General features: G+C 39.1%; 1 protein-coding gene across 2 annotated transcripts in view; it reads right to left on the reverse strand.

Moving 5' to 3' along the window:
* Positions 1-20,814, reverse strand: part of LOC141111122 (bifunctional heparan sulfate N-deacetylase/N-sulfotransferase 4-like) — a 761,202-nt gene that overhangs the window by 130,955 nt on the left and 609,433 nt on the right. For both annotated transcript variants that reach the window (XR_012236388.1, XM_073603162.1), the window contains exon 7: positions 8,075-8,257. Coding sequence is in view for 1 of the 2 variants with exons in the window: in XM_073603162.1 (XP_073459263.1) it covers positions 8,075-8,257 (183 nt within the window). In the remaining variant the exon portion in view is untranslated. The remainder of the gene's footprint in view (positions 1-8,074; positions 8,258-20,814) is intronic.

Here is a 20,814-nt window from a genome sequence, read left to right on the forward strand (position 1 = left end):
TTTTTTTCTCATGACTTCAAAATGAATACAATGAGCAAAATTTACCTAAAATGGCAAAATTAGAGGACAATTTTGCAGAGATTTAGGCAAAGTCAAAATTAGTGATTTCACTTTTAAAATAAATTTATCAAAATTGGCCTGCTCGTCTCTATTTTTAAAGTGATAAGCTTTCAATATATCTGCTTCTATCACATACTTTGCGAGTTTCCCTTTATACAAACATTCTCTCTACAAAAATGTATTTTGTCTTTTTAAATGACTTGATGCCCATAGATTGTAAAATAAGTCCTGAATTAAAATGGTTAACATAAGCTACATAGGTAGATAAAGAGGAGATCAAGTAACATCAGTTCCCTGATCTCTTTGTCCAGTGAACCCAAAAGCAATGATGATTTTGTTACTTTCAATTCCAAAGCTGTCATTGTAGCAGCCAAAGAAGCAGCTAATCATGCAAGAATCTGTGCTTGTTTTGCTGGATTGGAGGGCAGGAGAGACACTGAAAGTCTCTATATAGAAGATCTTGTTAGCCCCATTGTGATATCAACAAAGTTAAAGAAAAAACATTTTTTTTAAAGTATAAAGAAGTTAATAAAATAAATAACAATAATTAAAAAAAAAACTTAGAAGTCCCCTAGCCTCTACCGCTAAAGCATAGAAACAAATGCAAAAATGCATAAGTAGATCCAGCACGGGATTGCACCACACATGTAAGGTATTGTCAAGAACGCCAAAGTGAGAGTAATAATTCTAGGGTTGTAAAGGCTTTAAAAGCATCCTCTGTGAAACATTTTAGGTACTGTAGTTTGTCGGCATTTCACAGGCATGTGCAATTTTCAGTCTACGTGTTCGGTGTTTGGTATCTTTACTTGATGCAACTCCATCTTTAATATTTTGGCACAGACTTGGTTGTTATATTGTGTTTGTGTGCATTAAAATTTAGTTTAGTATTTTTTTTAAGTGCAGCTGTGCAAATATTGAGCAGCATAAAAATTGAAATGGCCACCATTTTATTCTCCAGGGCCCCTGTTTTCAGAAATTATAAAATGTTTGGTTTTAAATAATTTGTTAGCGAAAAATGCTAGCAAATTTTAGCATGTGTATGAAACATTTAAAAATTGCCGCTGGCTTCACAGGTTTTTTGCAGCACTTCAAATGTATCAGAATCTCTGTTATTGTAACACGGATTGTCTTAGTGAAACTAACCACCTTGACATGAACTATGCACAGCATACGGTATATCTGAAATAGTTCAAGCATCCTGCATAATATTACATCTCAATCGCAAAAAGGAAACAATGCAAAATATATTGCACTTTATATGAAAACACCTAAATGTTGGAAGAAACACAGACAACACAAATATGTCCTTGCATTAGAATAACCCAAAAAACATATTTTTTATTTTTTTTTTTTATACATTTTTTAACAGTTCCATCAGTGTTTTAATGTTATTGGTGTTTTACAGTTACACTGTTTCTTCAGTTACTCATACCTTTCAGTCTTGGGCCAACTGGAGTATCATTACAAATATGCCTTTGCATGATGAGACATTAATGAGACTAGCTTCAATATATAGTTTTTAGTGTATATATGAATTATTGAATCAGGAGAACTGACAATATGTTATTCCTGAATATTATCATGTAGATTTATGTAATATGCAGGGGATCACATATGTTAGGAAACTTGACAGTCAAGAGTCATAAATTGTATGGTTCTAGGCAGATATTTAAACCTATAAACATTTAAAAATGTTATTATATCTTTTCATGTGACAACACTGAAGAAATTATGCTTTGCTACAATGTAAAGTAGTGAGTGTACAGCTTGTATAACAGTGTAATTTGCTGTCCCCTCAAAATATCCCAACACACAGCCATTAATGTCTAAACCACTGGCAACAAAAGTGAGTACACCCCTAAGTGAAAATGTCCAAATTGGGCCCAAAGTGTCAATGTTTTGTGTGAACATGAAAATGAAAATCATAATATTGACAAATCAAAGATAAAAAGCTCAAAAAATATTTTAGAGATACTAAGGACTATGAAGACAATAGGGTATACAAATGGCAACAAAATTTACAGCTGAACCCTCCCCAAGAACCAACAGTGGAGAGGGAAGTTGAAGTACACAACACTGTAGCATCTATGGCAGCCCAAAGTAAAGGGGACCCCAATACACCCCACAAAAACAATAGGACAGCACATGGTCCTATTAAGTACCCTAAGGGGAATTCTTACCCATACCCTGCCACATACCATTCACCATACAGGGGACCTAACTATAATAGACCCCCCCCTACTGACTATAGACCCCCAGACTATGGCTACTATGCCAACAACCGCAATCAGTACCCATTAAGGCCCCCAAGGGGAAACTTTAGAGGTAATTTTAGAGGGAGACCAGTACACAACCCCTACCCACACCAGGGAGGGGGGGAATGGAGAGACTGGAAAGAACCATACAGAATCCCTTCCAACTCAAAACAAAACCATATAGAAAGAGTAGAAAGAGAGGAAGAAGAGGCAGAGGGAGAAAGAAAAAGGAAGAGAAACAACTAAAAGCAGGATTATTTAATCTAACCACCATAGAATTTTCGGATGCAGAATTGGAAGTCTTGGCACAGGGACTAAAATTTGCGCCAAATAAGAACATAGATAAGTTCAATCTGTTCGTAGATATTGAGAAATATATAAGAAAACTAAATATCAGGAAACATTTTGCAGGGCAAACCAGCAACACTAGGATTCAGGAAATAACAGACCCTTTTGTACACAGTAATTTGAAAAACAATTCGGTGTTTAATCCCCAAAAGGGTTCTCACCACCACATAGAAGTATTCAAGAGTATGGTCCAAGATGAAGTACGACAGATTGAAATATCACAACACAAAAACAACCAAAGAATATGGGAGGGAATAAAAAAACTGGAAGAGAACAAACAGATAGTGCTGAGACCTGCTGACAAGGGGGGAGGTTTGGTAGTATTAACCAAAGAAAACTATAATATAGAACTAAGGAGACAGTTGAATGACACCTCAACGTATAAAAAGCTTAAAAGTAACCCTACCCCACAACTGAAACAACAACTATTAGATTGGATTAACCAAGGTACCAGTAAACAAATATTAACTCAGAAGGAAGCAGATTATTTGAATCTAACTACACCCAGAATTCCGGTACTCTACATAGTACCAAAAATACATAAAGATAAGGTAAACCCACCAGGCCGTCCAATAGTGAGTGGGATTGGCTCTCTGTACTCTAGGGTGGGGGAATACCTTGACACTTTCCTCCAGCCTCTAGTCCCACAGAGCCAATCCTATCTCAAAGATAGTCGAGAACTAATTACACTGTTACAATCTACCATCATCACGGATCAAACCTTACTAGTGACAATAGACATCGAGTCTTTGTATACAAACCTTCGCCAAACAGATGTGTTAGAATCAGTGAGGTGGGCTCTCACCAACCAATCCACACTGAAAAAAATCACAAATTAAATTTTTAATTAAAAGATTATCTATGGCCATGGGGAATAATTATTTCTGGGCATTAAACGAATACTACAACCAAATTAGCGGTGTAGCCATGGGAGCCCGCTATGCACCTAGCGTGGCGAATATCACGTTAAATAAATGGGAATCAGAGACCATTTTCAAAAACAGACCTCACTCACTTCTTCTGTATAAAAGATACATAGATGACGTGATGATTCTGTGGGAGGGAACCAAAGAAAGTTTTAACAAGTTTTTGGAGTGTATGAATATGAATAAGTACAATCTAAAGTTCACAGCGGAGTACAGTTTGGCCACGGTGAATTATTTGGATCTTACACTCTTCAAACAAGGTGATCATATTAGTACAAAGACTTTTTTTAAAGAAACTGACCGTAACGCATATGTCCCTACACACAGCTGTCACCATCCGCAATGGATAGGAGCTGTACTGAAAGGGCAATACATGCATATACGGCGAAATTGTGATAATATTTTGGATTATTTCACACAAGCAGCAATTCTCACCACTAGATTTAGAGAAAAGGGATACCCTGCCCATATCTTGACAAAATTGGTCTCACAGGTGGCAAATATGGACAGGCAGTCCTTATTGGTCCCCAAACCAAAAAAAGAATACAAGGGTGACTGTGCGTTCATATCGGGCTTTCATCGCCAATACAAAACAGTAGAAGGTATCTTCAAAAAATTCTGGCCTATCCTACCCAAAGATAAAGATCTCCAATCTTCCCTGCCCAATAAACCTAAGTTTATCTACCGAAGGGCCCCTACCCTTAGGAATCGCTTGGCTCCAAATGTACCAGATCCCCCCGGGAAACTTCCCACTTTCCTGGATGGTTCTGGGTTTCACTATTGCACTAGATGCAATGCTTGTAAAATAACCAGAAAACCAGGTACCAAGAAAAAGAAGACCCAATTCCAATCTATAGTAACACAACAACAATTTGATATCAAACCTCTCATCACATGCGATTCTGACCACGTAACATATGTTCTGGAATGCCCATGTTCCCTTCAATACGTGGGCAGAACCACACGCCAACTGAAAGTAAGAATAAATGAACATTTAACAAATATTAAAAAGGGATACCCTAACCATAGTGTCTCAAGACACTTCAAACTCTACCATGATAGTGACCCATCACTATGTACATTCTATGGGATCGACAAAATCTCTAGGGATTGGAGAGGTACCCATATAAAAAGGGCAATATCTAGGAATGAAACATACTGGCTTTATAAATTACGGACTATGCAACCACATGGGATGAATATAGATCTGGACCTTAATTGCTTTCTTACAAATGATTGAGGCCAGGAGTGTCTAGGAATATTATTATCTGTCCACGTCAGATCGTGTGAGTGAGTTGGGCATCACTTGTATTATGGTTGTGGTCAGAGATAGTTGTCCAGGGTGGAAGATGGAATACTCTTCCCCCCCGCTTCTTTGTCCTCTTTATTATTTGAGTCAGACGGGGATAGGTCATATTGCAGCCTTTTAAGGTTTATTAAATACTATTTAGTTTTGTAATCATTTTTGTATGTAAACCGAGACTGGGGCTGTTATAGTATTCAGGGTTACATGAGTCCCCCCCCCCCCGTTTTTTTCTCTATATAAAAAACACCACCATTAATTTTACTCACTTATATATTTTTCTCACTTCCCCACCACCTATATGGATGGATTTACTTACCTGTTTTTAACCAGTAGGGGGACTATAATAACATGCCGTCTCCCCCTAGGAGATGGTTGATATGAAGTCACATTTGCTTTTAAATAAGGAGTTTTTTGTGAACAATATAGTAAATATCCACAAGATGGAGCCAAGCTCCAAACCATAGTTGAACTTTCCAACTTTATTGCTATGAGCACAGTTCCTGTGGCTCATTTGCCAATTACCCGCCCCCTTCCTGTTCCTAATAAAAAGTCACATTCGTTTTTAAATAAGGAGCTTTTTGTGAACAATATAGTAAATATCCACAAGATGGAGCTAAGCTCCAGACCATAGTTGAACTTTCCAACTTTATTGCTTTGAGCACAGTTCCTGTGGCCCATTTGCCAATTACCCGCCCCCTTCCTGTTCCTAATAAAAGCCACCATTTTAGTGACCAACGTACGCTTCCCTGAAGACGTTCACTACGAAACGTACGTCGGAGCGGTACGTGGTCACATGTCCTATCATCCAACAACATCCGGATCCTTTGGCTGCCCCCCTGTGTAAGCTGGAACGCACGCCAGCGTGGAGGAGACATGAAAGGCTTTTTCTGACTGCGAAGTCACCCTGACATGCAAGCAGCCCCAGTGTCGGGTAGGCACCCACCAATGTAAGCGGCCATTTGGCTTTTTAATTTGTTTACTTTTTTAATAAATAGTTTTACGCTATGGAGACTGTTTTTGTTTCCTATGTATCCTTATCCTATCTTGAATGAGCCTGACGGGAACGATCCATGCCTATAATACCAACCACAGTCCGGCCATCCATGTGAGCAGGCACAACCCTGCACAAGCGCTAGTGACTCTCTTTTTAACTAAAGGAGTCATTGGTATCTGGTAAGCAGATATCTACTACTTTGAGGTGTTTTTCTTTTCTTATTTTTCTCTGGTGATGGAAAACCTTTTGTTTACAGCAACAAGATTGGGATAATATTGAAAGATATCACTTCAACTACTTCAATCACCTTTTTATGTGGACAATCAATCACTATATATGTTTTCACTAATGTGGGCACTTCAATGTGTAATCTAACTATGATTTGTCAATATTATGATTTTCATTTTTTTTGGTAATGCAGGAGATATATTTATTTAGAGCACTTGAATAGTATGGTATCTAGCGCCCCCTAGCTTTCTTACATTTCCATTTTTTTGGTAATGCAGGAGATATATTTTTTTGGAGCACTTGAATATTATGGTATCTAGCGCCCCCTATCTTTCTTACATTCCTTTTTTTGATTATCTATTTTTTTGATTATTCAAAAATTGGGGAGCAGCTTACACTGATTGTTTTTATATTTCCACAATTTTTTTATTGTTGGGAATGTTTTCTTACTAGATGTACCACCAGTATATGTAATTCATATATATTATCTGCTATCGACACCACTGGCGCGAAGGTTTCTATTATTTTCTACATCTTGGAGGTGTGTTTGGGGTTGTTATGTTGGAATACTGCCCAGCGGCCCAGTCTCCGAAGCGAGGGGATCATGCTCTGCTTCAGTATGTCACAGTACATGTTGGCATTCATGGTTCCCTCAACGAATTGTAGCTCCCCAGTGCCGACAGCACTCATGCAGCCCCAGAACATGACACTCCCATTACCATGCTTGACTGTAGGCAAGGCACACTTGTCTTTGTAATCCTCACGTGGTTGCAGCCACACACGCTTGACACCATCTGAACCAAATAAGTTTATCTTGGTCTCATCAGACCACAGGACATGGTTCCAGTAATCTATGTCCTTAGCCTGCTTGTTTTCAGCAAACTGTTTGCAGGCTTTTTTGTGCATCATCTTTGAAAGAGGCTTCATTCTGGGAAAACAGCCATGCAGACCAATTTGATGCAATGATGTGGCGTATGGTCTGAGCACTGACAAGCTGACCTCCCCACCTCTTAAACCTCCTCAGCAATGCTTTGCCATGAGGTGCCATGTTGAACTTCCAGTGACCAGTATGAGAGAGTGAGAGCGATAACACCAAATTTAACACACCTGCTCCCCATTCGCACCTGAGACCTTGTAACACTAACAAGTCACATGACACTGGGGAGGGAAAATGGCTAATTGGGCCCAATTTGGGCATACAAAATATTGACACTTTGGGCCCAATTTGAACATTTTCACTTAAGGGTGTACTCACTTTTGTTGCAGGTGGTTTAGACATTAATGGCTGTGTGTTGAGTTATTTTGAGGGGAAAGCAAATTTACACTGTTATACAAGCTGTACACTCACTACTTTACATTGTAGCAAAGTGTCATTTGTTCAGTGTTGTTACATGAAAAGATATAATAAAATATTTACAAAAATGTTAGAGATGTACTCACTTTTGTGCGATACTGTGTATATATATATATATATATATATATATATATATATATATATATATATATATACTGTATGTGTGTATGTGTGTGTGAAGTGTGCCTGCTTATAAAGAAACATCTCACAGACTGTTCAATATCTTGGATTTTCCGCATTAATAATTAATATAACATTGTATTCCATTTTTTCTGAGTACAGTTGCTTGGTAATTACTGTAATGCACAGCTTACCAAAATCAATCGATTTGTATTATAGCTCCTTTAAGTAATCACAACTTCATATCTTTATTGTAGGAGTCTGACATGATTTTCAGAGTAATAAAAGATTTTGCAGCAGCAGATAAGAATCAGTCTAGCTAATGGTAATATATGTATGATGGTTGGAGAAGGAACATGAATGTGCATAAAATACATATCTGTATAACATAAGGTTCATTTTACTCCTGCATGCCCCACTACAAATATTTTATGATAATGCCAAAAAAATGTAATATTTCATTATAATTTTTCAAAAATATACCTGCCAGAGAGGATCCCTTTGCTCAGGGAAGAGTTCAAAATATTTATGAGCTAGTTGCAGTGGTGGTAAAGTTTTCAGTTTTAAATTGGTCCAAGTTTGTACAAAGTTAGCAAGATTAACAAATGTGTACAAGCCAAGGCGGTCATTCCCATAATTGGACAAGTGGGTCATAAAGATGCTGATCTGCAAAAGAGAGAGAGAGAGATGTTTAGACGCAACAAGAACTGATTGCTGCCTGTGAGCAATAGATGGCAGTAGCAGTCCTGTAAAAGAACAAAAAAAAACAGCTTGGCTGTCATAAGCACATATCTGGTTTAATGAATTCTCTCTACAATTTACAGAATCTGAGACTTCCTGGGTGTGAAAATACACTTACATAAGGCAGCTGTACCACATATACTCATAATCCCAAATTTATAGCTGTCTGTAAGTAACAGAATTTGAAAGTTTGCCAAACCAGTGAAATACACAATTAAATAATTGACACATAATAAATGTCATTTAACATATCTATTATTAGAAAAGATATTTAAACAAAGTGTGGCAATACAGGGTAACTATAGTAGTACATTTTTTAAAATAGCCAAGTGTCTCTGTGTTCCCTAATTAGGGATGAGCTCTCAGTCCAGTCCAAACATAGTTTCAGACAAACCTTTGAATGTTTTAGCATTCAACCGAACGCTGGACTTTTAGCTTGTTCTGTGGGAGCTGAACATCATATATAATAGTGGATTTCTATTGCTACTGTATATGACAGCTTTCACTGTCAGAGGTTGTTAAGGAAACCAACACCTGCCTCACCCTTAGCCATACCTCCCAACTTTTTGAGATGGGAATGAGGGACACCTATTAGCAAAAGTATGTAGGCATAGAATGCACCCCTTGCTGCGCCCCCTTAAAGGATAATTATACAAAAAAAATATTGGTTAAACCCACAGGTGCTTTTTTATTACCACTACTATTCCTTTATACTGGCTTTTGAAATTCACAAATGCAGCAATTTAGAAACTGAATGAAAGGCTTAGCACTGGGAACACTTTTTGAAAGATAAAAAGTACATTTTATATACAATTATATAGATCAGACCAAAATAAGGGACAAATGAGGAGGAAAGAGGAATAGAGGGACTTTGTTCCAAATCAGGGACAGTCCCTCAGAGACAGTTGGGAGCTATGCTCTTAGCAACCAGTGATGTCACCTGGCCCCATTCATTTGCTAGTCGGGAATACCCAGCTATTGTAAACAAAGGAGCAGGAATATTGTTGACATTGCTGACCAAATATGGCCAAATAGCCATATTTGGGAAATAACATTAACCAATTATGGCCATGTCCAAATTTTGTCAATGGCATCACTGTGTATACCCTATCCCTTTATTTACATTTAGTGGTGGGGACTAAAGCTGCTATTTGTGGTAAATCAATGTTTTTTTTTGATGAGTTGGTGGATGTTGTTCTTAGTGATTGATGATGGATCAGCATCACTGGATGATGTGATTGGCAATAGATTTACATTGCGGTACTTTTTTTTTTTAAAGAAAGGACTTGTCAAACCATTTGTATCTTTAATTACACATTTGTTTGTGAATTAATGGGGGTAAAATATACCCCTTACTCATGATTGTGAGGGAATATCTGGGGCCCAACTATTTGTAAAGGAGGCTTACAGATTCTGACAGCCCCCAGTCCCACAGACCAACACAAGCGGCAAAGGGTTCTGTGCCAGAGGGGTCCCACTTGGCAAGGTATCTCCCTGTGTTAATAACATGTGGCTTGATTGATGATGGATTTAAAACTTGGGCACTATTTTTAAATTTTTTAATAAAGGATTTGTCAAAAACTACACTTTTTTGGTGAATTGGTAAGTCATTCACATAGGGGGGGCAGGATCTGGGGGCCCCCTTGTTATAGGGGGCTTCCAGATTCCAATAAGCCCCCCACCCACAGACTCCCACAAGCCCCTGCCACGGTTGTGGGGATGAAGCCCTTGTCCCCATCAACATGGGGACAAGGTGCTTCGGGTGGGGAGTGCAGAGTCCCCCCTGCCCCAAATCACCCATCCCCCCGTGTTGAGGGCATGTGGCCTGGTATGATTCATGAGGGGTGGGGGGAGCTCACTCACCCCCCCTTTCCTGACCTGCCAGGCAGTATGCCCGGATAAGAGTCTAAGAATTGGATTTTGGGGGGACCCCACACCACTTTTTTTTACATTTTGGCATGGCGTTTTTTCTTTATTTTTTAACCAGCACTTTTTTTTATTATTCAGCTGTCAGCGGGGAAACCCATTGACATCTGATAACTCATTGGTCGTTAAGGATGCCGCTGCTGGCTTCTTGGCCCTGCTTCTTAACAACCAGCTTACACTGCTTACATCATAGGTAAAGAGAAATGGCCGCCCACCACTTAATGCAAATACTCGATCTTTATTCCTTAAGATCTGATCTGGTGTCACCTACGTTGTTCCTGGTTTATATGAAATAAAGCATTGAGTGGTGTGTGGCCATTTCTCTTTTCCCCTAGAGTCCACAAACTAAGATATATATCTGAAAATTGATTAATCCTGATGTATTTATGGCCTATCTTGTTTCTTGAGGCCTGAAAACGCCAGGACAGTACAAATACCCCCAAATTACCTTTTTTGAAAGTAGACAGTCTGAGGTATTTAGTAAGAGGCTTGGCCCGTTTTTTGAAATATACAAAGAAAAGATAGCACGGCTGCCCTAGTGTAATTCCATTTTAATGATACAATTGCAAAATCAAACAATAGAGGATTGCACTCACAAACATGGGCTCCCACTTATAATGCTGTAGGGTATCCAGGACATGTGCAGAATCTTTGATGTAAGCAGGGAGAGAAGTGACCAGGGGTTGGAGAAAAGCATCCACATACTGAGACACCCGACTGGTAATTCCATCTATACTCGCCACTATGGGTCTACCTAGTGGGCATAATGGGTCTTTGTGGACTTTCGGAATGTGGTAGAAATAAGGTGTCTTAAAATAGTTGGCCAGAAAAAATTGATTCTCTGATTTTTGTATTATACCTTTGGTAAAAGCTTGCTTCATAAGTTCTATTAGTTCCAATTTATACCCAGGGAGAGGATTATGTTGGAGTATTTCATACGTAGCTTCATCTGTTATAAGTCTGTATGCTTCTTTCAAGTACTCCTCCTTATCCTGAACGACTATACCTCCTCCTTTGTCCGCTATGTGGATAACTAGATCATGATTCTCTTTAAAAGCAAGTAAGGCCTCTTTTTCCTACAATGAAAGATTGTGCATATTCACCTTCCCCTGTGATGACTCACATGCCTCTTTATCCATTTCATCCATGCTTAGATCATTGGTTTAATCTACTAGGGGTATAGGTGTTATTTCGGTGCTACTTGATGATATAGTATTTATGTTCTCACTATTTATTAGACTATAGTAGCACTTTACTGTGATGTCACCAATATACTTATGTAGATCCCTAAATAGTTCAAATAGATAAGCATTGCTGCTTGGGGCAAAGTTTAAACCTTTATCTAGAAGACTAACCTCACTCTCCGCCAATAGGTGTGATGATAGATCTTCACAGTGGACCTCACATTTCTATCCTTCCCCTCTTTGATACCCTTGTTTCTTCTTCCTCTGACCCCTCCCCTAGTTCCCCTTTTTCTTCTATTTTTCTTTTTTCGTGGAGGGGAGGGGGAAGCACTAAAAAATTATTACTACCCTCTTCAATCGGCTCTATGGAACTACATGTACCCCTAGATGTCGATGGGGTAGAGTGACTGATGTTGATACTATTATCTATAGGTGTAACAGTACCCACAATGGCACCCTTCTGATTAGTTGACCTCAAGGCCTCAAATTGCTTAGAAGTGGGGATATTAATGGTATACATATCCTCCAGTGCCCCTTGGTGTGGGGGAACGAGGGGGACATGTGGTTCAGAAAGATGTGTATAAGCCTCCATCTCACCCTCTCAGGGTCTCCCATTTTTTTCTTTTGTCTCTTGGGTAACCATAGGGTTAATATTACTTGCCTTACTATTATCATTGTTCTTATTACCATATTGGTTTTTGGTGTTTGTTTACTCCTTCTGGAGGGTGAAAGATTTGCCCGTTTATGTAAACGAGAATCCTTTTGGATATTCACCCTTAACAGTATGACGCCTGAGGGATTAAATGAGAAACTCGATAGGTATGTTGATATGAAATATTATTGTATTGCCAAGTAGTATATTGTTCTCTATATGTAAATACTCTCAGTTCCCTTTACAGATGTTAATTAATTTATTAACTGCATACTTATTGACCGACCATATTTTATTCAAATTAATGTTATTCCTATACACTTTTATTCATTTAATTTATTTGTATAGATTTTCTTCCCCCTTTTTTTGCAATTTCTTTTTGCGACTTTTTACGATTTTTTTTTTTTTTTGTGGATTATTGAAGGCGACTAACTACTTTAGGTTAGAATGATGATTTCAATAGATTAAGGATGAATTTCAGTAAAAATACAACAAATGTTAATGTTCTAAAAGCATGTTTTCTATTAATGATAATAATGAGAATCTGTCCTTTTATACATATATATATATATATATATATATAATTTTAATATATCATATTTTAAATGGCATAGGTAAACACTATTTCTATTTTAGATAAAATTTTATAAAAGTAAACATAATTAATACATATACACCTGTTTAAAACTTTTCTTAGGACGTTGTTGCCAAATATCAGGCCCTCCCCTTTTTGAATGTGTTTCCTGTTGTGAACTCTGTGCTCCTGGTCTGTCGAACGGTATTTACTGTCCTGGAGGAGGGGCTGGAGGGTTCATATAAAGACAGGCTAGAGGTGGTAAGGGCGTGACCTGAAGAAGGAGGCCATACCTCCAAAACATGTAGTCTTGGCAACCGTTTTTTGTTAGCTAAAGAGGAGACATCTCACTCACCTTGTCCTTCCTCTCCGGCTGTGATTGACGTCACACAGCACTGGCTGGACCGTGCACGTGCCCTACAGCAGACACAGCCTGACGAAACAGTGACTTTTTATACCATCACCACTTATTCTTGGGAGCCAACCCAGTTATATAGGCCAGGAAGGGAGACATACATCCTGCTGTACATGCGCTCTAATTCCCATGTTTGTGAGTGCAATCCTCTATTGTTTGATTTTGCATTTGTGTAATTAAAATGGAATTACACTAGGGCAGCCATGCACTCTCTTTTCCTTGTATATTTCAGATTAAGTCTGCCACCCAGTGGATCTTTGAGAGAGCTGCAGCACCTAGAGCAAGAGAACCTTTTCTGTGTAGACTGTGAACATTTGAGAGTTGGTTGTGGGGTCAGCGCTGACTTTGGTTTTTTTGTGTTTGGACTTTTATGGCCCATTTTTTGAAGTTGAAGAAATGGTAAAAAAAAGTTTTATTATTATTATTTTTACATACTGTCACTAGTGCAGTACAGCATCATTATATAACTGGTGTGGCAGTGACCAGGGACTGATGACAGTATGTAAAAAAAAAATGAATAACAGTTTTAATATTTTTTTTTTATATTTTTTGTTTTCAATCTTTAAAAAAATATATATTTTTCCTTTAACTTTTTTTTTTTTACATACTGTGACCAAAGTAATATAGTGGTACGATAGTAACACTGTACTACTCTGGGGAGTTGATTAGGATTTATTTATCTTTTTACATACTATACTTGTTTATAGCAGTGAATTTCACTGCTATAAGCAATATTTTCACTGAATAACAGTGTGTAGACACTGTCTATTGTGATTAGCTCATCTAATCAAATGGTACAAATGGGCTGTTATTGACTCTGTCTGTAACATGAGATCTCTGTGACCAATCACAGCTAGCAAAACAATTGTACACAAGGAATGGCATGAAAGGAAGCCATTCATTATTTACAACTTTCATGTGACCTGCTGTGAAATTATTTCTTTAACTCTTGCATTTCTGCCGACATGTACCATGTGTAGCACATTTAATATTTGCGTACGTATCCCGTCCTGTGCTTTTACAGGTATGTACAGTATCTCATAATAAGTGAGTACACCCCTAACATTTTTGTAAATATTTTATTATATCTTTTCATGTGACAACACTGAAAAAATTACACTTTGCTACAATGTAAAGTAGTGAGTGTACAGCTTGTATAACAATGTAAATTTGCTGTCCACTCAAAATAAATCAAAAGCCATCACAGCCATTAATGTCTAAACCACTGGCAACAAACGTGTGTACACCCCTAAGTGAAAATGTCCAAATTGGGCCCAATTAGCCATTTTCCCTCCCCGGTGTCATGTGACTCGTTAGTGTTACAAGGTCTCAGGTGTGAATGGGAAGCAGATGTATTAAATTTGGTGTTATCACTTTCACTCTCTCATACTGGTCACTGGAAGTTCAACATGGCACCTTATGGCAAAGAACTCTCTGAGGATCTGAAAAAAAGAATTGTTGTTCTACATAAAGATGGCCAGGATCAAGACCCTGAAATGGAGCTGCAGCATGGTGGCCAAGACCATACAGTGGTTTAACAGGACAGGTTCCACTCAGAACAGGCCTCACCATGGTCGACCAAAGAAGTTGAGTGCACATGCTCAGCATCATATCCAGAGGTTGTCTTTGGGAAATAGACATATGAGTGCTGCCAGCATTGCTGCATAGGTTGAAGGGGTGGGGGGGTCAGTCTGTCAGTGCTTAGACCATACGCCACACACTACATCAAATTGGTCCGCATGGCTTTCGTCCCAAAAGTAAGCCTCTTCTAAAGATGATGCACGAGAAAGACCGCAAACAGTTTGCTGAAGACAAGTGGACTAAGGAAATTGATTACTGGAACCATGTCCTGTGGTCTGATGAGACCAAGATAAAACTTATTTGGTTCAGATGGTGTCAAGCGTGTGTGGCGGCAACCAGGTGAGGAGTACAAAGACAAGTGTGTCTTGCCTACAGTCAAGCATTGTGGTGGGAGTGCCATGGTCTGGGGCTGCATAAATGCTGCCAGCACTGGGGAACTACAGTTCATGAGGGAACCATGAATGCCAACATGTACTGTGACATACTGAAGCAGAGCATGATCCCCTCCCTTCAGAGACTGGGCCGCAGGGCAGTATTCCAACATGATAATGACCCCAAACACACCTCCAAGATGACCACTGCCTTGCTAAAGAAGCTGAGAGTAAAGGCGATGGACTGGTCAAGCATGTCCCTGGACCTAAACCCTATTGAGCATCTGTGGGGCATCCTCAAAACAGAAGGTGGAGGAGCGCAAGGTCTCCAACATCCTCCAGCTCCGTGATGTCATTATTGAGGAGTGGAAGAGGACTCCAGTGGCAGCCTGTGAAGCTCTGGTGAACTCCATGCCCAAGAGGGTTAAGGCAGTGCTGGAAAATAATGGTGGCCATACAAAATATTGACACTTTGGGCCCAATTTGAACATTTTCACTTAGGGGTGTACTCACTTTTGTTGCCAGCAGTTTAGACATCAATGGCTGTGTGTTGAGTTATTTTGAGGGGACAGAAAATGTACACTGTTATACAAGCTGTACACTCACTACTTTACATAGTAGCAAAGTCTAATTTCTTCAGTGATGTCACATGAAAAGGTATTTTTTTTAAATTTACAAAAATGTTAGGGGTGTACTCACTTTTGTGAGATACTGTAACAATAGTCATGTAAGTGGGGACTTAAAAAATGTTGGGGTGTTTGGATGTACATTTCATTTTTTACACTTTTTTTCACTTAAAGTGGTTGTAAACTCTATTACACCACTTGAACATACAGGCAAGCCTATAATAAGGTTTACCTGTAGGTACTGTGAATATCTCCTAAACTTGCACAATTTAGGAGATATTCAGGGGGCTTACAGTGTCGGACCTTCAGAGCCCGTGCCAGAAATGGCAGCTCCTGCGCACATTCGATGGAGTGACGTCATCGTGCCCCTGGCCACTCATGAGGCCGCAAACCCAGACCGAAGACTGGGTGAAGATGTCAGCCATCTCAGTGCTTAAAATTACAGCGCTGGAGTGTTTTGTTCTAAGTTAAGTATCTCTACTGCTTACATAAGGGATCATTAGCCTCTATATTATATAGCATACTTTTAGTGGCAGGTTCTCTTTAAGAGGACATCGGGGGTCTAATAGACCATTAAACGTTCCCCTGCCCAGTGAAGCTAATGGAGTAGAGATTGCAATCCATTAGCGTCTTCCTCTCTCTCAGCAGCTGGGGAAAGTGACAGGAGAAACTAGCTAGATAGGTTCTTGCTAGATAGAGTTACTCCATCAAGGGAAACATAAAGGCAGATCTCTGAATCTCGGAAGAAGGTATCTAGCCAATGGACCATATGTAGTGATGTCACCTATTAGGCTATTGAAAACATTATAATGGAGAAATTTGTTATTCATAGATCACTACAGCCTTATCACGCACCCCTACATGGCTCAAGCATAGTATGCTACAAACAACCACACTTTATTTACTGGGTCGAATGAAAATCACTATTATTAGGCACTTTGTTTGTATATTATTTGATAACTATTACATGTGCAATGTGTGTAAAGTGTTCTGCTTTTCACTAATGATCTCTTAGTTTTTCATCCCTGCAAATTGACAGATCGCTCCCTTGGTACAGAGCTCTGTTGTTTAACAACACAGAGCTCTGGGCTGTGATTGCGTACAGCCGATCAGCAGGACCATTAATCATTGGCCGGGACTTGCTGACAGGCTCTCGCTTTGAATGTACATTGCATGCGTGCGCCCTAAACCCAGAAGTAGGCACTGGGTACACCGCTTTGCCAACAACCGGGCGGTCAGCAAGTGGTTAACTAAAAAATATAAATATAAACAATGTCCTACTGTAAATCCAATGTGAATTGCATTGTCCAGCGATGTAGATACAGTATCAATCATGGTGAGCAATACCCGCTGCTATGATGATGCTGCATTTCTGCTGGTAAAAGACAGTTTTGCAGCTGCTGCAGTAATGTAAACAGAGCAGCCAGGGATTCTGAATGTCATTGAATAAACTATGGTCATGACCAAATTTAGCTAATGATGTCACCTGGAATCCCCTGTCTGCTTTGTTTACAAACAGAACAAAGGCGGCAGGGTACTGTGATTTAGCAGCAGTAGTAGTGACCTTTGATGGACTTCAGTGTACTGGTTAGCGGTGGCCCGTCTATATGGGGCTCAGGGGCACCGCCCCCTAATCCATGCACCTGGCCCCTAATTTCCATGCAGGGCGCCGGACGCACGGATTCAAATGGGGAGTCTTTTTTTTTTTTTTAGAAGCATATGATTAGATTTGGAGGCTCAAATTGGCTTTAAAAAGGGTGTGCTCTGTGCCCTGAGTTCACACAGTTGTGTGACAATAGAAAATTAATATTCGCCATTGTCTTCCTGCTTCTCCTCCTGGCCAATCCCTGCTCAGGAAGCGGGTCCTGAGACCCGATTGGCCGTGAGGAGAAGCAATCCTATTGGCTGCCGAGGAGGAGGAGGGAGGCGACGCAGGGGAAGCCACGCCGCCATGAAGCCAAGGAAGGAGGATATGCAGGGTGAAGCTGCAACCCACCAACCAACCGCCGCCACTGGTACTCTTGCCCTTTAAGCCTCATTAAAAGACCCTCCCCCACTAAATGATCTTCACAAAACACATATAATCCCCTCTGGAACTTATGCTAAATTGATGTTATGTTTACCAGCATAGTAAAAAAGAACAATCTGCTGTGTTTGATAAAGAAAATCATACAGGCCAAAATGTTTGGTTGATATTGTCCGAATTCCTCAAACAATATATATTTCTGTAAAAGGGTCACGCACCTCCCTAAAGACCGAACTATAGTTTTTATACAATTCTAAATGAAACAAAAATCAGTAGTAAATAAAGCACATGGATACTGAAAAAAAAGAAAAGTCACAGTCAACATAAAAAGCAATAAACTGTGCATGTAAAATACAAAAGGGTGGATTTGCTAAGCACAAATAGGCTGTGCACTTTGCCAGTGCAGATGCGCTCGTTTTTCCTTTAGCTTAGTGAATGTGGTGATATTTAATTTTTTAAAGAATAACCAGGTGCAGGAAAAATAAAAAAACACCAATTTTGCTTGCACATGATTGGATGATGGAAATCAGCAGAGCTTTTTCATATTTACTAAGCACTGGGGAAAAAATTAGTGCAACTGCACTGCAAAATGCACAGTCTATTTGCCCGTAAATACACCCCAATGTATCTGTTAGATTTCATTCTATTTTTTTCATAGCTATTTAATGTATGACCTACATTTTAAATTGCATCACACAGTGGTGCACACATTTCTGTGTTCTACTTTTCTAACTCAACAAAAGAGAAACAGTTGTTGCATCCCTTGTAGCCAGCATAAGTTTACTAAAAAGACACAGGAAATTATGGTAAATTGGCTCAACTAACCTTCTGTGCCCATCAGTATGAATGTTTGAATTTGTTAGAAACTGTTTCTCTTTCCCAATGCTTTATGTTGAAGTGGGATTCCCTTGTGTTTATCCTAAAGAAGCACAGACTGTAAACAACATGCCACAAACAGGCCTGTCCCTCATTTAGTTCAATTCTTTCCAATGCAGTACACCAACAGCCCAGAGCAGCTTTCCTGTTCAGGATTTATGGTCAGAAACAATTTATGTTATCGTATTGATGGTTAGAATTACTCACGGAAGTACACTGTATATCTAAAGATAGGCTGCAAAAGATTCTAGCTTGTTATTTTTGCTATCTATTAAAAACACAGGAGTTGATTTACTAAAACTGGAGAGTGCAATGTTTGGTGCAGTTGTGCATGGTAGCCAATCAGCTTCTAACTTCAGCTTGTTCAATTAAGCTTTGACAAAAGAAAACCTGAAAGCTCATTGGTTTCTATGCAGAGCTGCACCAGATTTGAACTCTCCGGTTTTAGTAAATCAATCCCACAAATTTAATCATGGTATCTCTGCTAGCTTTTTATGTGGTTTAGATTACACAACAATAACATATAGAATAAATGTAAAATCTGATTTCTGGTGTTTTTCTTGGAGATTTGTTCAGCATAGTGCAGCAGACAATGTGAGCTGGATTATTTGGATATCAATGAAGCCTATGTAGAGCATGCACAATAATATACTCTAGAAAGTTCAACATTCAAGTTAAAAAAAAAAAGAACATGGTCCTTAAAAATCGCATCAACAATCCAGAAGCCTCTGCTTTAGCATTGAAAATAGGATTTTAAGTTAGCTGGCCTTACAACCAGGTAATGATCTCTCGTCAGCTGGTCATACAACTAGATATGGATATGCACAAGTAAACAGGTGTCAGGTGAGTTCGATTTTAGTTTCTATTCCTGACCTGGGTCCAAAACTTAGAAGCAAAGCTTAACATTTTAGAGACAGTAACTTTAATGCCGCATACACACGGCCGGACTTGCCAATGGGCTAAACTTCGTCGGCATTTCCGACGGCAAGATTTAGAACATGTTCTATATCTGAGTCCATCGGAAATGCCGGCAGAAAAAGTCTGATGGGACACAGTCGGAATGTCCGACCGAAAGCTCCCATCGGACTTTTTCTGTTGGGAAGTCCGGCCGTGTGTCCACGGCATAAGAGTTATTTGGACTTTTCCATGAACCTGAGCACTTAAGAATTCATTATTCAAATATTTTTCTTCAGACTACCTAAATGCATGTATATTTTTATATGCTGCTTCTGCTGACTATTGGCTGACAATTATTTTACTGTTGCATTCAGTTGACAAGCACAATGCATGTGTTATTATTTTTACCAGAAAGCAAGCAAGATGGTCTATTCCACACATGTGTATCTCATCTTCTAGCACATGGTGACAAAATACTTCCTTTCAGTGTCAAATAATGTCCACTAATCTCAAGTGCCAGTAGAAGTGGCTCTGAGAAAGGAACAATCCAGTGACTCACACACTCACAATAAATGATTTTGAGGGCTGTAAGAAAAGTAACTCTAGCAGCTGGAAACACAGCAGCAGTGTGAAGAAAGCTCCCAAACTTGTTCAAAGTCATATCCTCATTCATCACAGCCAAGTTTCTGACATCATCAACTGGAGAGCTTATTTGTCTTGTACAGTTATAGCAGTTTGATAAATGTCACACTTTGACTTTGAACTGAGGTGCCAATTTATCTTACACTTTCCACACACAATTTTTCTAAGTACATGTTTGTCTTCATCATAGTCTCCACTACATCCCAGTTTTGCTCCTAGCTGTATTTCTGCTGAAAGTGAAAGCAGCTATGGTGATGGTTACTCAAGGCAGGTTATAGAAGATTAAGAAGAGATGACTGAAATTCAAAACATTTGAAGCTCTTGGACAATAAAGAACTACACAAAATTAAGGACAAAAGTGTTAAAGCTCAAACAACTGTTTGTCTTTATCATAGTCTCCACTACATCCCAGTTTTGCTCCTAGCTGTATTTCTGCTGAAAGTGAAAACAGCTATGGTGATGGTTACTCAAGCCAGGTTATAGAAGATTAAGAAGAGATGACTGAAATTCAAAACATTTGAAGCTCTTGGACAATAAAGAACTACACAAAATTAAGGACAAAAGTGTTAAAGCTCAAACAACTGTCTTTGTCGGTGTGGACAGTTAATGTTGTTTTGCTGACTATTGCAAAACTAGATAGCAGATAGACGATGGTGGGCAAATAACACTTGATGCCTTTCTTTATATTTTCTCTATTATAATAGGACACGTC

Source organism: Aquarana catesbeiana, linkage group LG01 (assembly GCF_042186555.1).
Source record: "Aquarana catesbeiana isolate 2022-GZ linkage group LG01, ASM4218655v1, whole genome shotgun sequence".
Taxonomy (NCBI): Eukaryota; Metazoa; Chordata; class Amphibia; order Anura; family Ranidae; genus Aquarana; species Aquarana catesbeiana.